The sequence below is a fragment of the Chlorocebus sabaeus genome, chromosome 16 (genome assembly GCF_047675955.1).
Source record: "Chlorocebus sabaeus isolate Y175 chromosome 16, mChlSab1.0.hap1, whole genome shotgun sequence".
Classification (NCBI taxonomy): Eukaryota; Metazoa; Chordata; class Mammalia; order Primates; family Cercopithecidae; genus Chlorocebus; species Chlorocebus sabaeus.
This window is the reverse complement of record NC_132919.1, coordinates 40,530,403-40,545,033: the sequence shown is the minus strand read 5'-3', so window position 1 is coordinate 40,545,033 and position 14,631 is coordinate 40,530,403. Positions and strand designations below refer to the sequence as shown.

Sequence of the window (14,631 nt, the reverse complement as noted above, 5' to 3'; positions counted from 1 at the left end):
ATAGGGGTGTTTCCCTTGCCTATCAGCAAGCGGTTTACTGTCCTGGGCCAAACAGGAAGGCGACAGCGCTAGACATAAACGGCCGGTCCGCAAGGATGCGGTGCAGCGGTGCAGCGGTGCCGCAGGTGTCACCTCGAGAGTGCAGTCGGAGAGCGCTGCGGGTGAATGGGCGAGGCTAGGCAGGGGTACCCTAGGAATGCGATGCGGGGCTCCAGGGGACAAACCCTGCCCCAGGCGGGGAGGGAGGAGGGAGCAGGAGGATCCAGCCCACGCCGCTGGCCACATCAGAGCACCAAGAGAACACCAACTCTTTATTACAGGAATTCCTATGAAACAGCTCCAAGAAAAAACCCACACATAGGAGGAAAAAAAATAACAAGCAACACTCACAGACGTGGGGCTGGGGCTTCCCCCGCAGCGCGCCCGGTCCTGGCGCGGGGAAGGCTCAGAGACCCGTCGGGAACTCGAGCTGGGGACCCGAGGCACTCCTCGGAGACCTTCCCCTCCCTCCAGGACCCCAGGCCTGGCGCGAGGCGCAGTGGAGGGGGCAGCTGCTCCTCGGCAGGGCCCCTGAGCCAGCGTCCCAGCGCCGTGCGCGTTTCCAAACTTGGTCACGCTCGGCGGCGGCGGCGCGTCCCGGCCCTCCCCAGAGAGGGGAAGCTCGGCGTCGGGAGTCCGGGCAGGGTGGGTGGGACGAGGTGCAATCGCCGGCTCGCCTTCGCTACGCCCTTGTGATCTTGGGGTCACTGAGGCCACCAGGGCCGCGCCAAGGATCGGATCCCACTCCCAACCTCCCGAAGCCGCGCCGAAGCCTCGTGCCTGCCCAGGCTTCCCGGCTCTCCAGAAGGTCTGCGCGCTCCCATGTCCAGGGCGGGGCCACGGGCTGGGCAGCCTCCCTCCCCGTGGCAGTGGTGAGTGCCCTGTAAGCCTTCCTAGAATCAGACTTCTCCTCCTCAGATCACCCGCCCTTCTCAGGGGCACCCAGCAAGCCCTTCTGCCCTAGGCGCTCCCACCCAGGCTGGCGGCCTTTCCGCCTTGCTCTTCAGCCCTGCTACCTGCTCAAAGGGGTCACTCCAGGGCCCACTGCTGTCCACCCTCGGACAGCTGGGCTTCCAGTCCAGCTGGGGAGTCAGAGCCCCTGTGAGCCTCCACTGTGGTGTGACTCCAGACCTGGCTTTTGTCTGCTGCCGAATTAAAGACCCTGCCACCCTGGGGTGGCCACCCTCCCCACCCCTGCTGTGTGATGGGGAGCTGCTGGGAGTGAGCCCATCCCCAACAGCAGCAGCCTGATGAGGCCAGATGGGGCAGTCAAGAGATGCTCTCTGCAGCAGCCCATAGCGCCTCAGAGTGCCTGCGGGACTGGCCGGGGACCTCCCACTCAGGCTGGGTGCAGGGCTTGTGTGCTGGGCCAGCAGCCCTGGGGGAAGGCTGAGATATGGGAGGCCCTGGAAGGGAGTGCCTGGAGGGAGCTGAGGAAGTGGACAGGGGGTCAGGCAGAGTCTGTGACAGGACAGATAGGGAACGGAGGGAGGCAGGGACTCCACCTTCTGGCCAAAGAGCCTCTGGTGGGGTCATCTTGCCCTTTTCCATATTCCAATTTTTATCTGCTTTCTGGATTTTTTTTTTTTTTTCAAGGGAGGTTGGTTCCTGCATTTCCACTCATTGACCATAGGAACGCCTGGCTACAAAAGGAGCTGTAATTGGCTGCTGCCTCTAGGGGCCCCAGGTCCTTCCTCCAATTGCAAGGCAGCAACTCGGAAGTTCTAAGTCCCATGGAAAGTGGCAGTGGTTGGGCTGGACTGTGGCTGGAGGATCACTGGGCCTCGGTTCTCAAGCACCATCTGTCCGGCTGCAGCTGGGCCCTTCAGCTGGGAGCCAGTGTTGCTTTCCAGCTGCCCCCACCGGTTCAGATCATCTCTGGCAAGGAAGAGCTGCTGGCATCTGGCAGAGGGAAAAAGGGGATGGGAGGAGTCTTTTTCAAAGGAGCCCAATGGTCTTTCCTGGTCACTGGTTCCTGGAGAGACAGTTTTGGGAGAAGTTACCAAAGACCTAAGCCCTCCCCTTTCTCCAGGGACTCGAGGTCAACCGTAGAACTCTGCCTGGGTCATCCCCGCCATTCGAATTCCTAGAACCATTCCAGCTTGCGGAGCTGCAGGGACTCTGGCAGCAGGAGATGGAGTAGAGGAATGGAATCCTGGGGGGAAGCAGCTATAGGGGAGGGCTTCAAGGTGGGAGGGTACCTGGCCCATTCTAATATGTCATAGCTCAAGAGAGCTAGGCCACAGAGATCTGTAGGTGGAAAAAAGTAAACTGGGGGCAGAACCTGGTAGGCCTCAGACACCAAGCTGAAGAGATCCTAAGACTTTACTCAGAAGACTCATTCAGGCTGGGCACGGTGGCTCACGTCTGTAATCTCAGCACGTTGGGAGGCCAAGGCAGACGGATCATGAGGTCAGGGGTTCAAGACCAGCTTGACCAGCATGGTGAAACCCCGTCTCTACTAAAAATACAAAAATTAGCCAGGCGTGGTGGGGCATGCCTGTAATCCCAGCTACTTGGGAGGCTGAGGCAGGAGAATGGCTTGAACTTCGGAGGGGGAGGTTGCAGGGAGCAGAGATTGCGTCACTACACTCCAGCCTGGGCAACATAGCAAGACTCCATCCCTCCCCCCCAAAAAAAATAGAAAAAAAAGGATTTATTCAAAGAGCATAGGAGAAATGGAACTAAAGTGGGGTTTTGGTGGTGGGATAATCAGAGTAGCTAGGGGCAGTGAAGAGAGCAGGGCTGTGACCTAGGTGATGAGCATCAATCAGGGTGGTAATAGAAGGAACAGAAAAGAGAATGAAAGGGGGCAGTCAGCAGGAGAGACTGAGTTGCCACCCAAGGCTGAAAAGAAAATCTTGGGTGCAGCTGGGGACACGAAGCAGCTCTGGAAGCCTAACTGTGATGGAGATTCAGATGTAGGAGCCAGATGCACAGAAGTGTTGCTGGTGCTATAAAAGAGGGCGGAGGCACTGCCAGAGTGGGCAGTGAGGAGACTTCACAGAGGGTCAAGGGCAGAGCAACAAGGAGAGCCAGTCAGAGGAAGGAGAATCAGGCTTCGTGGGGTCACAGGAGCCAAAGGAGGGCAGTTTCGGGAAAGATCAGGGGAGGGTGTGTAGAAGAGCACCAGAAGAATGCAGAATAGGTTAAGGCCCTGAGCTGCTGGGTAACCTCCGAGTCAATCTGGATGATGGGAGGGGCTGTTAGCCTGTAGAGGATGAAGGAGGATAGCAAGGGAGACTTGAGGACCCCTGGTGTTTAAGGGGAGGAGGAAGAGGATGTCAACTTGCGGAACGAGCTGGAAAGGGACAAGCTGGAAGTCCTAGGACAGAAATAGATGAGGCTGGGTGCAGTGGCTCACACCTGTAATCCTAGCACTTGGGGAGGTACAGGTGGGCGGACCACCTGGGGTCAGATGTTTGAAACCAGCCTGGCCAACATGGCGAAAATCCTTCTCTACTAAAAATACAAAAACAAATTAGCCAGGCATGATAGTGGGTGCCTATAATCTCAGTTACGAGGGAGGCTGAGGCAGGAGAATTGTTTGAACCTGAGAGGCGGAGGTTGCAATGAGCTGAGACTGCACCACTGCACTCCAGCCTGGGCAACAGAGTGAGACTCTGTCTCAAAATAAATAAATAAATAAATAACCGGGCATGGTGGCTCACTCCTGTAATCCCAGCACTTTGGGAGGCCGAGGTGGGCAGATCAGGAGGTCAGGAGACCAAGACCATCCTGGCTAACATGGTGAAACCCCGTCTCTACTAAAAAAATACAAAATATTAGCTGGGCATGGTGGCGGGCACCTGTAGTCCCAGCTACTCAGGAGGCTGAGGCAGGAGAATGGCGTGAACCCGGGAGGCAGAGCTTGCAGTGAGCCAAGATTGCGCCACTGCACTCTGGCCAGGGCCACAGAAGGAGACTCCATCTCAGAATGAATGAATGAATGAATGAATGAATGAGTGAATGAATGAATGAATGATGAGCAAGGTTCTGATGTAGGCATGGTTTGGACAGGACCTGTTTTCCCTGGGGACCAGTAGGAAGGAGAAGGACGTGGAGACAGTAGCAGCGTGGGGTGACAGTGGAGGCGTTTCCCTGGCAGGCTCTCTCTGGGCATTCCAGGACAGTGGGAAGTGGGCTGCGGCTCTGTGCTTGAGGAAAGCCTGAGGGGAATGGAAGGGGCTGCAGTGCCTGGTAGATGTGGTAGGGAGTCAGGTGGAACAGGTGTGGGGGCCAGCTGCCCAGGCAGAGGGGAGAGGACACTTGTATTTACTTGTTCCTGGTTTCTCTCCATTGTGACTATCCTGAGGCAGGCGAGTATTTCTCCACGGTCTGCCACAGGGCCATGCCTGCCACGCCATCAACTCAAGAAAGCCTTGTAGATGCTGCCCACTGGGACCAGACCAGTGGCTGGGGAAGGCCGGGCAGCTTCCCCTCTCCCATGGGAAAGGGGGCTGGAAGAGGGACAGCTGTCCTGGCCAAGTCCTGGAGGAGGCCTTGGCATTTTCTCTTTCTCCCCAACAGGGTGCACAGGAAGAGAGGAGGAGAAGTGGCTTGGAGGCCTGGGGCTTCAGCCAGAAACCGCTGCCTCAGGAGGGGTTTCCTCATCCTGGTGTGGCAGATCGCAGCCCACCCAACCCAAGCAGGGGGCTGGAAAGAGCTCTGTGTGTGCATAGCCGGGTTGAGACCACCGCAGTTTTTCTTTTGTTTCATTTTTGTTGTTGTTGTTGTTTTGAGATGAAGTTTCACTCTTGTCACCCAGGCTGGCATGCAATGGTGCGATCTCGGGGCTCACTGAAACCTCCGCCTCCCACATTCAAGTGATTCTCCTGCCTCAGCCTCCCAAGTAGCTGGGATTACAGGTGCATGCCACCACGCCAGGCTAATTTTTGTATTTTTTAGCAAAGACAGGGTTTCACCATATTGGCCAGGCTGGTCTCGAACTCCTGACCTCAGGTGATCCACCCACCTCGGCCTCCCAAAGTGCTGGGATTACAGGCATGAGACACCGTGCCCAGCCAGTTTTTCTTAAATTGTCCTCTCAGTGTGCTATGTGTGTCCTGGACTGTCTTCTCAACTGGACTATAAACTCTTCAAGGTCAAAGCTGATTTTATTTTCCTGTTCTCAACATCTGTCATAGGCAGGTGTGCTTATCTTTTGTCAAATGAATAAATAACCAAAAAAGACATGCAATGGACTAATTCCCATTCCCGTGTCCCTGCCGCAACTATAAGGGAAGACACGTGGGGCCTGTACTACCCAGTTGCCTGAACCCAGCGCCTCTGGACACCTGGGACGACACATGGGGTGCACAGTGTGGGGGGCCCTGGCCTTGGGCAGTCCCTGGGTAGCTATGGCTCCAGGCCTTACCTCTTACTGTCCTTCTCGCAGGCCTTCCTCCACCTTGGGCACCTCCTGATGCCGTCCCCGGAAGTCTTCGTCTGAAAAGGAGAGGGAAGCTGCCTCATCCTCTACCCCGCAGGGCCTCGCTCAGGCACAGCCCCCAGACTGGCCAAGACAGCTGACCCAACTCTCTCTGCCCCCTTCATTTGGGGCCCATGAAGATCCCCCCAGGTGGATGATGCATGGGTCCAGGGAGAGAGGCAGCAGGACACTCAGGTGCTGGCCAGGGTCCACCACTGAGCTCTGAGACCTTGGACAAGTTCTCCCCTCGTCTTTGAGCCTCAATTTCCTCATCTATAAAACGGATGGAAAAGCTGGACTATCTAGATGACCTCCAAGGCCCTTCCGGTCCTTGTTTCTGGATGCCTCCTGACCCTCGAATGTGGCGTGAGGATCAAGGATCAGCTGGGGGCCCAGTAGGGTCTGAGGCAGTCTTCTGGCCCACGTGGCCTTTGGAAGGGACTGGGTGAAAGTTGAGAAGCCTCTGGGCCCACAGACGGAAGCTGCCCAGTGCTTGGTTCTCAGGCCGAGGGTCCCCCAAGGGGGTAGGCCTGTCTGCCACTTCACACCCAAGAGAATATTCCCCAGAAACAGTGCCTGGCACTTCATGCTACAGGTACACATCTACATGGAAGTAGGGGAGGGTCCCCTTTCGGGGGTTGCAGGAAGGGAGAGGTGATGTCGACCAAGTCGGGGGGATCCATTTCTTTGGGTCACCTGCCCACCAACCCGCAGTGTGCTCCTCCAAGGGACAGGGTGGGTGCTCCCATGAAAACACCCAGGAACTCCGCTGGGAGATCACCAATCATAGAGAAGTTGGAGCTTACGACTCCCCTCCAGCCTCACCACACGCATGGCCCTCCACATCATCCAGGAGGTTGGCTGTTGACGCGGCAGCCCCCAGCCTGCCAGGCCATTCAGGAAAACCGTCCCAGGGATGAGAGGACACTGCCCTAGTCCTCCCAGTCGCACCCACTCTCTGCCCCACCCCTCAAGGCTCTGAGGTATCGGACACCCACCTGACCCCCCACACCCCTAGTACTGTCCCCCGGGCTCCTTTTCCTGAGGTCAGTGGTGTGGCCAGGCCCTGACACTCTCACCCCGCTTACATCTCTGGGGATGGAGAAAAAGCTTCCTCCCTGTTTCCCTCTGGCTGTGAGTCTCTGCTATGCTAGGCCCTGTTTGAGAAGCATGAATAGGAGTTCGGGTAAAAATGTGCAAAGCCGTATTTCTACTCGAGGAAGGCAGGGCCAACATGCTTGGAGTGAGGAGGACTCGTGCACTAGTTCAACTAGAGAAATGAGGGGAAGGTTTGATTTTGATGGAAGAACCACTTTTTCTCCCAAGAAGTACATGACCTCAGACTAAAAAAAGTTATAGGACAACTTCTGGGCCTACAGAAGGGAGATAGGAGCTGCTGCCCTAGTCCCTAGGTCTGGTCCCTGGTTGGCAATGAGAGATGGGCACTGGGCTGGTGGCCAAGCTCATGGAGGGAAGGGGAGGAGGAAGGGGAGGCCACAGAGCCTCGTCCCACTCCCAGGGGAGGGCACAGCTGCAGGGAGTTCAGCAGGGGTCTTGCTCCGTAGCCCTTGGCTTCCACCACCTCCACCAGTGCCAGGCTGGAAAGGATACGACTGATGCTTCAACAAGTGTTTCCTCTTTGACTTCCTCATTTTGGTCTTCTCTGAGAAGGCTCGGGCAAGTTCAAACAGCTTCCTCCGGGTGGCTGGGGGCAGAGAGACCTGTCAATCATTCTCCTGCCAGCCAGCACACCAGATGGCCTCCTCCCAGGTGTGGGCAAGGCCAGGGGAGGACCCAGACCCCTTGGGAGGGAGAGGTGACAGGAATCACAGATCCCTGAGGATACCACCCCAGGGGTGAGAGGCTGCATCCTGGGTCAGCCTGCAGGGGCAGCACAGGACACCCTGAGCCAGGTCCAGGGACTGCAGGCGGCTCAAGATCTGAGTATTCCCTCCCCAGCTGCAACACACTGCAACGCATCTTGGCTCGCTTTCCCACCACCACCGCCTTCCCGCCCCTCCCCTAGCCACCTCCAAAGTTGGTTCTGGGATTTCCATGACTAATCCGAGATTTTCCCTGAAATGGAGCCTGAGAGGATCGCAGCCTCATTCACACATGGCTGTGGGTCTGTGTGGCGGGGAGGTGAGGGGGAGGGAAGGGGGCATTCAAGGCTGCTAGGACTTTGTGGAAAGAGGTCCTCCACCCCCACAGAGGCTTAGCAAGGGCCTCTCTGTGCAGTCAGCTCCAGCCAAGCCTCCTCAAGTCACAGAGAATGTGAACATGAGGACTGTGGTGAGAGCATGTGCGGCACGTTATTTTTCTGTAGACATCTGGCTCAAGAGGATTTAAAACTTAATTTGTTTCTAGACTCAGCTGTAGAGGGAAGTGAGGTAGGAAGGCTGAGGGAGCCAGCCTGTGATGAAAATGTCACTGGTTCACCAAGAGTCAGCTGCATTACACATTCTAGAGGGCTCCCTTACTCCTGGGAGGCCACAGGGCCTGTCTCAGAAAAGCTGGGGAGGGAAGCGGGGCCTGAGGGACTCACATTTTCCCATGTGTTTCAGCTTGTCCCTGAATAAGGCATCTTCAGACACAGCGGGGTTGGCGTCGCCAGTTCCTGGAAGGAGACACCTGCTGAAGGCCGGCCAGTGTGGCCAGCCATGGCCGCTGTCCCAGCCATACCCACCCATCTGAGGACAAATGCAAAGAGCGAGCAGGCTTCTTCCCTGACCAGGAGGGAGTTTAAAGCAAGGAGGATGTGGAGTTCCAGGAGCTCCTCTTTCCCCTTGTGGACTCTGTTTCCTCCTCCGTAAAAATGGGGAGGGTTTAGTGGTCTACTGTATGTGCAGAGAGCCAGCTCGTGTCTGCTCCCAACTGTCCACGCTCTGACCAACTCCATGTTTCATGACATCACTGTGGTAGCTTGGAAGTACTTCCACCACGGAGGTCACCAAGCACTACATATCAGGCTCCTGCTGCACCCAGAGTTGGCTGTGAAACATTCACCAGCACATGAGGGGCCTCCTGCACCCCGACATTCATGTGACGGTCAAATGAGGTGCTGGTTCAGAGCTGGCATTCAACTGTAGCAAGTCCCTTGTCCTTCCTGCCAGGGTAAGCCCATCCACTGCTCCCTCCCAGCCACAGGGTTTCTGGCTATTAGACAATGAGTAGGAATAGAATGGGACTAGTCCTGGAGTCAGAACCCTGCCGGCCACGCGGTCTCCCGGGCTCGCTCAGCATCCGCTTGGGTCTTTTGCTGCCTTTCTGAAACCCCTGCTCTCTGTCCCGCAACTTGGTTAATCCCCAGTCACCTTGCCTGCTAAGTCCCCTTTGAGTCATTCTGATCCATCTCAGCAGCCCCGGTATCTCTAGTTAATTCAGGATCAAGGACAAGAGGCTCCTGCTTAAAACTCCCAGCTGCACATCTGCTGAGGCCTAAGCGCCCAGCCTGCTGCTTATGAGTCAGTTCCACAGGATTTTCTCCCTTCAAGCTGGGGTCAGCTCAGCTCCCCATCCCTCTGCTCCTCCACCCCCAACTCCACTGCATGATGCAAGGTCTATTCCAGGCAAGAGCCTTTCTGCGAGGCGGGCGGCTTGTGTACGCGTGGGGCAGGGGGCACTGACTGACGAGGGGCCACTGTTCGCACACAGGCACCAGGTCGTCATTCCCAGCTGTGGCTCCACCCAGTAGTCTGTGTATCCCAGGAGCACTGCTACCCCTCACCCCCATCCAACCCTCCTTCAGCCATTAGAGCTTCTAAGCAGAAGAGCCTGGCCCTCTTTACCAGCAATTCTTACTTCCCACCACCTTGTACACAAAGCTAGAAATTCCTCTTCCTCCAACACCTAGGGCAGGGTCCAACAGATGGGAGATATTCTCCAGCTACGTCATGAATGAATGAGTCAACTCCCCAGATTAATCCTGCCCTCCTTTTTTTCCATGCATTTGCTAAAATCAATAAGTCCTCAGCTTTGCTAGTTCGTTCTACCTGTTTTCTGGGCATTTCTCCTTACAAGACCATAAACTTCCTCAGGACACAGACCAACAGTTATCAGTCTCTGAGTCCTACCATAAGGCATTTTGGAGTCCTTTTCTTTTCTTTCTTTCTTTTCTTTTCTTTTCTTTTTTTTTTTTTTGGAGATAGGGTCTCACTCTGTCACCCAAGCTGGAGTGCAGTGGCATAATCACAGCTCACTGCAGCCTCAACCTCCTGGGCTCAAGTGATCCTCCCACCTCAGCCTCCTGAGTAGCTGGGACTACAAGCACATGCCAATATGCCTAGCTAATTTTTGGTACTTTTTTGGTAGAGACAGGGGGACTTACTTTGTTGCCCAAGCTGGTCTTGAACTCCTGGGCTCAAGCAATCCACCTGCCTCGGCCTCTCAAAGTGTTGGGGTTACAGGTGTGAGCCACTGCACCTGGCCATGTGTCCTTGACTAGCCTATACTCAAGGCATAGGTTGAGAGTTCAGCCAGCCTATGTTATTTGATCACAAATGGGGGCTCAGAAGCCCAGCAGTGGATGGATTGGAAAGACCCCAGAGCAGCTAAATGGAGTGGATATGGAGGTGGGGGGAGAAGCGGCCCCAACAGCCTGTTGAGGAGGCCCACGCCCCCTTCCACAATCTGTTTTTTCCCCCTACTCCCAAACTCCAAATATGCAAAGCAAAGTTGGGTATGAGCCCCCCATGCCTCTAGGTTTCCTTCCCCAGAAGGCAAAGTTACCTGGGACAGGAGACGGAAAGCCAAAGTCGTTTCCGACAGCCACGCTGCTGGATTTAGATTTCTGGGATTCGTATTTCAATCGATCTGGAAAAGGACCACATTCATAGGTCAGGGAGGTTAGCTCCTGGGCTCCCAGGGGCAGGCTGGGCTGGGACACAGTAGTTTGCTAGAGGCTAAGTCCCCAGAATCGCACATGAGCACACACAGGCACCCAAAATATGAGTGCACACAACATCTACCAGCTCTCAAAGAACCAGCAGTAAGAGAAACTACTGCCTGACAGCCATCTCAAATGTCAGAATTAAAAGACTCGGAGAGATTGTAGAGTCCAAACTCCCTCATTTAAAAGGAAAGGCTCGGCCAGGGGCGGTGGCTCATGCCTGTAATTCTAGCACTTTGGGAGGCTAAGGCGGGCAGACCCCCTGAGGTCAGGAGTTTGAGACCAGCCTGGCCAACGTGGTGAAACCCCATCTCTACCAAAAATACAAAAATCAGCCAGGTGCAGTGGTGTGTGCCTATAATCCCACCTACTTGAAAGGCTGAGGCAGGAGAAACACTTGAACCTGGGAGGCGGAGGTTGCAGTGAGCCGAGACTGAGCCACTGCATTTCAACCTGGGCGACAGACTCTGTCTCAAAAAAATAAATAAATAAAAAATAAACGGAAAGGCCTTGAGCCTTCCAGCACCTTTGCTGCAGAGCTGGGGCTAACCTTGGGCCTCAGCCCAGCCTTCTCCCTGACAACTTGCTCCTCCCCCACCAACACACCATCAGTTACACACACAAGCTCTCACGCTGTGGCCATCACAGGGACAGAGCTCCACTGCCCTCTCATTTCCTCTATCCCAAACGTACTCCCACCCTGCAGGGAAAAGGTAGCCAGGCTGGGGAGCAGGGTCTCCAACCCAGAGACAACCCAAATACCTGCAAAGTTCCAGAGCCCCTGCTCTAAGGTCTTCCACTCAAGAGCCTCCCCAACCCTGGCGTTCACGAACCCAGTCATTCTGTTCCCGGAGCTCCAGACACATCACGCCTGCCTTGGGGCTGGGGCTCTGTGAGGAGGGGCAGTGCTCTTCTCCCTGCTGCCCTGTGCCAAGGCCAGTTCCTGGCACAGAGCAGGTATGCAAAGGGAAGAAGGCCTAAGAGTGCACACCCTTCTTCCTCTGAGTCCCGAGGGAGAAAGGGGTGGGTTAGTGACCCAGGTCCCCATAGGCAAAATTCTGAGGCTCCCATGTGATAACTTGGTAGGAGTCAAGGCTCAGTAGGACAGAAAGCACCTGGCCCCTCAGCCCCCAGCTCAGTGCTTTTCTGAGCCCCAAGGCTAAAGCCAGCATCACCTCCCTTCTTCAGCCAGGGAGAAGTGGCTGCAGGCACTGCCCACCTCTCTCCAGGGCAAGGAGGAAGTCGCGGTTTCGTTGCAGCTCCTTCATGAACTCCTCGTTCTGTAGGAAAAGCGCGATCCTCTCATCCTCCAGGTACTGCTTCCAGCGGCTCTCCTGGTCTCGGGGCCCTGGCCCAGTCATGGCAGGCGGACCTCCCTCTCCACTCCCAGGCTTGGGGCCCCCAGCATTACCCTGAGGAGGGGGGCGAGCATGTTGAACGTGTACACACAAGGATACATGTTGCACAAACATCCACATCCCTCTGGTTGCACACACGCCCTGTCCAACATCCTCTAGCCCTCACCTGAGGCTCACACCTCCTAATGGAACCTGGTGGCGAGCCAAAATCCAATGGACAGGTCAGAGCCCTCACTGCAGGGGACACAGCAGTAGCTTAAAAACTATTTTTCCTCCACGCCACGGACCACCTCATACCTTCATCTACAACCTGAACAATCCTGAAAAGAAATCTGCAAACTGTGGAACAGCCTATACGTGGATTCCCAAACTCAACCCTCTCCCGGCACCAGCAGCCTCAGGGTGGACCTGCCCCGCTGTGGGGCACCTTGGGGCATGCCAACATCTATCGAGAAGCTGCCTCTGGCCCTTTCCCAAGGGAGGAAGGGGGGTGCTCTGGCCCTCCACCATTGGCCACCCCATGCCCGCCTCTCTCCAGCCTGAGGTGACTGCTGCAGCAGACAGCTTCCTTAGGCTGTCACCTTCCCTGGATAGAACAGGAAACCTCCAGACCCAGGCAGGAAGTGACGCTTTCAGTTCAGCATTCCTTCCCTACGAACCCAGGGCAACAGAAATAGCTCAGCCTGGGTTTAAACATCAGGAAGTAAAACTGGCTGGCACAAATTGTGTGGGCAAAGAGAGATGCTGGACAGGCAGGTGGGAGTGGAAGGCGGGGGCGGCCCGTTACCTGTATGCTGTCCAGCTGCTGGGGGAGGATGCGGAGAAAGTCATCCGGGAGGTTGCCCAGTAGTGGTGGGTTCCAGTTCCGATAGCGTCTCTGGCTTGTAGGGGCTGCAGAGCCCAGCACGTCAATACTAGGGGATGGGAGGTGACAGGGAAGAGGGAGTCATTAAGCCCAACCCCAGGTCTCCTGGCCCCATTACACCAGGTCCTCAGGCAGGTCAGATCCTGCTCAGAGATTCCCATGGCCTCCACTGCCCCCAGAACAAAGGCCCGTCACTTTGTGTCATCACTGGAGATGTCTCCACCGGCCTCAGCGAACTCCCCAGCCATTCATGCTGTCCAGTCACATGCCCGCCCAGGTCTCTAGACCTTCAGCGCCGTCTGTCCATGGTGCACACGTGGAACTCTGTGGATCTAGCTATAGATGTTTACAAATGTGCCCTAAAGACAGCAGGGATTGTATCCTTTCATGCTTCTAGCACCTACACAGTGCCAGGCTCACGGTGCTGAGTGGCAGGTATGGTCCAAAGGAACAGACACATAAGCCACCAACAGCACAGCCTGCTGCATGTTGGTTTGCTGAAGAGGGGGCATATGGGGACGCCAGGATCCATACAGAGGGTAAAGCAGATTCGAGCTCCAGTTCTGGCTTAACCACCAGCCGACGGGGTAGTCTTAGGTGGGCCCCTGTTCCCCTCTCCAGCTCGGTTTCCTTAGCTAGAAACTGCTGCCTCCCTGCCCAGGTGCTGGGGAGCCCCTCAGGAGGCCGTGTCCCGAGCAATGTTCTGAAAAGGTGTGTGGAGAGGTGAGTGTGGAAGGGATCTTGCTCTCAGGGTGCTCTGGGACCACTCTTTCCAGGCCTGTTGTGTGTGTGGCAGGAGCTCTGTGCCATGGCAGAGCCAACAGCTGGGCAAGGCAGTAGAGGAAGAGGGGGTGGCACACACACCCTCCCTGACCCTCAGGCTCCCGCCCTACCGCCCTGGGCCTGAGGGCAGCTCGGAGCCCAGCCAGGAGCTCCCCACAGCTCCATGGCAGCCTGCAGCGTGGCAACCGCAGGACACGTGTTCCGCTGAGTCAGGGAAACGGCACACTGAGAAGGCAGCCGAGGGCCGGGCGGTGGGGGCCGCTCTCGCTCTCTCGGGCCTGGCTTTGATTTGGTCTCCAGCTCTAGGAATCCCGCCCGCCCCCTCACTGGAGGGGAGCTTTTCCGGGCTGCAGCTGACTATGGAAATAACTTCCTTTCCTTTTCTATTTTGGGCGGGTGGCCGGCGGCGGGGGCGAGGGGAAGGGGCGGGGGCGGCAGCAGACGGGATAACCAGCTGCTAAGTGCCTGGTGGGAGCTCAGCTCTTGCAGACTGGAGCCAAGGGAACCCCAGCACGCCTCGTCCACCCTCTGGCTGCACAGACACAAGGGGAGAGGGAATGGTCTGGAGAGGAGCTTGCATCACAACCCGGGACTCCCATTCCTAGGCCAAATTTTTTCTACATCACTGCCACCTTCTGCCACTGTTGGAGGCTTCATTTTTCTCCAAAGGCCAGAGATGGGGAGAGAGGAAGCCCATCTCTCAGGGACTCGCAGACCACCCCAGGCTACAGCAGGGAGGGACCCTTGCCAGGGGTATTACCCGTTCTTGGGGTCTCAGGGTCTTCATCTGGGACACGGGTGCCCACCCCCAACTTAACCACACCTCGGAGCCACCCAGGAAAGCAGCGGAGGGAGAACCTCAGAGGTGCATCTGGATTCCTCTAGCCATGAGGACTCCAAGTGCAGAAGGGGACAAGGTGGAGGAGGCCCCTGTTCTCAGCTGAGTTTCCTTGCTGCTGGGCCTGTGGTCCTGAAGGAAGGCCAGGCCCAGCCCCCTCCCGGCCCCTTGCCTGGCACTGGTAGAGATGAGGTCAGCCCACAGCTGCGTGAGCCAGGGGGCCCTGAGTACAGGCAGCCCAGGCAACTCCATTGTGGTCGGAAAGGAATGTCAGAAATGAGCTGAGACGCAAATAAAAAAAAAACTTCCAAGGCTGTAATTTTAACGGAAAAACAGCAGGCGGCCTGTGTGGATGGGTCCCCTGGGTTTCAGAGACTGTCTTTCTTTCAGACAGACGGAAGGAAGGACAGGCTGGGGGAGGGGAAGGAG

At 56.4% G+C, this 14,631-nt stretch overlaps 1 protein-coding gene across 4 annotated transcripts in view; it reads right to left on the bottom strand.

Annotated features, from left to right (window-relative positions):
• Positions 1 to 296: 296 nt before the first annotated feature.
• CUEDC1 (CUE domain containing 1) overlaps positions 297 to 14,631 on the bottom strand; it is a 94,433-nt gene continuing 80,098 nt past the window's right edge. The window contains exons 4-11 of one of the 4 annotated variants that reach the window (XM_008011345.3): positions 12,504 to 12,630; positions 11,578 to 11,770; positions 10,199 to 10,282; positions 8,016 to 8,087; positions 7,082 to 7,175; positions 6,296 to 6,354; positions 5,417 to 5,487; positions 297 to 1,941 (exon numbers count right to left, since the gene is read on the bottom strand). In XM_008011345.3, coding sequence (XP_008009536.3) covers positions 5,420 to 5,487; positions 6,296 to 6,354; positions 7,082 to 7,175; positions 8,016 to 8,087; positions 10,199 to 10,282; positions 11,578 to 11,770; positions 12,504 to 12,630 — 697 coding nt within the window. In that variant the 3' untranslated portion in view covers positions 297 to 1,941; positions 5,417 to 5,419. Of the gene's footprint in view, positions 2,015 to 5,416; positions 5,488 to 6,276; positions 6,355 to 7,081; positions 7,176 to 8,015; positions 8,088 to 10,198; positions 10,283 to 11,577; positions 11,771 to 12,503; positions 12,631 to 14,631 lie in introns of all 4 variants that reach the window. The other 3 variants (XM_073004907.1, XM_008011342.3, XM_073004906.1) reach the window with 3 other exon arrangements.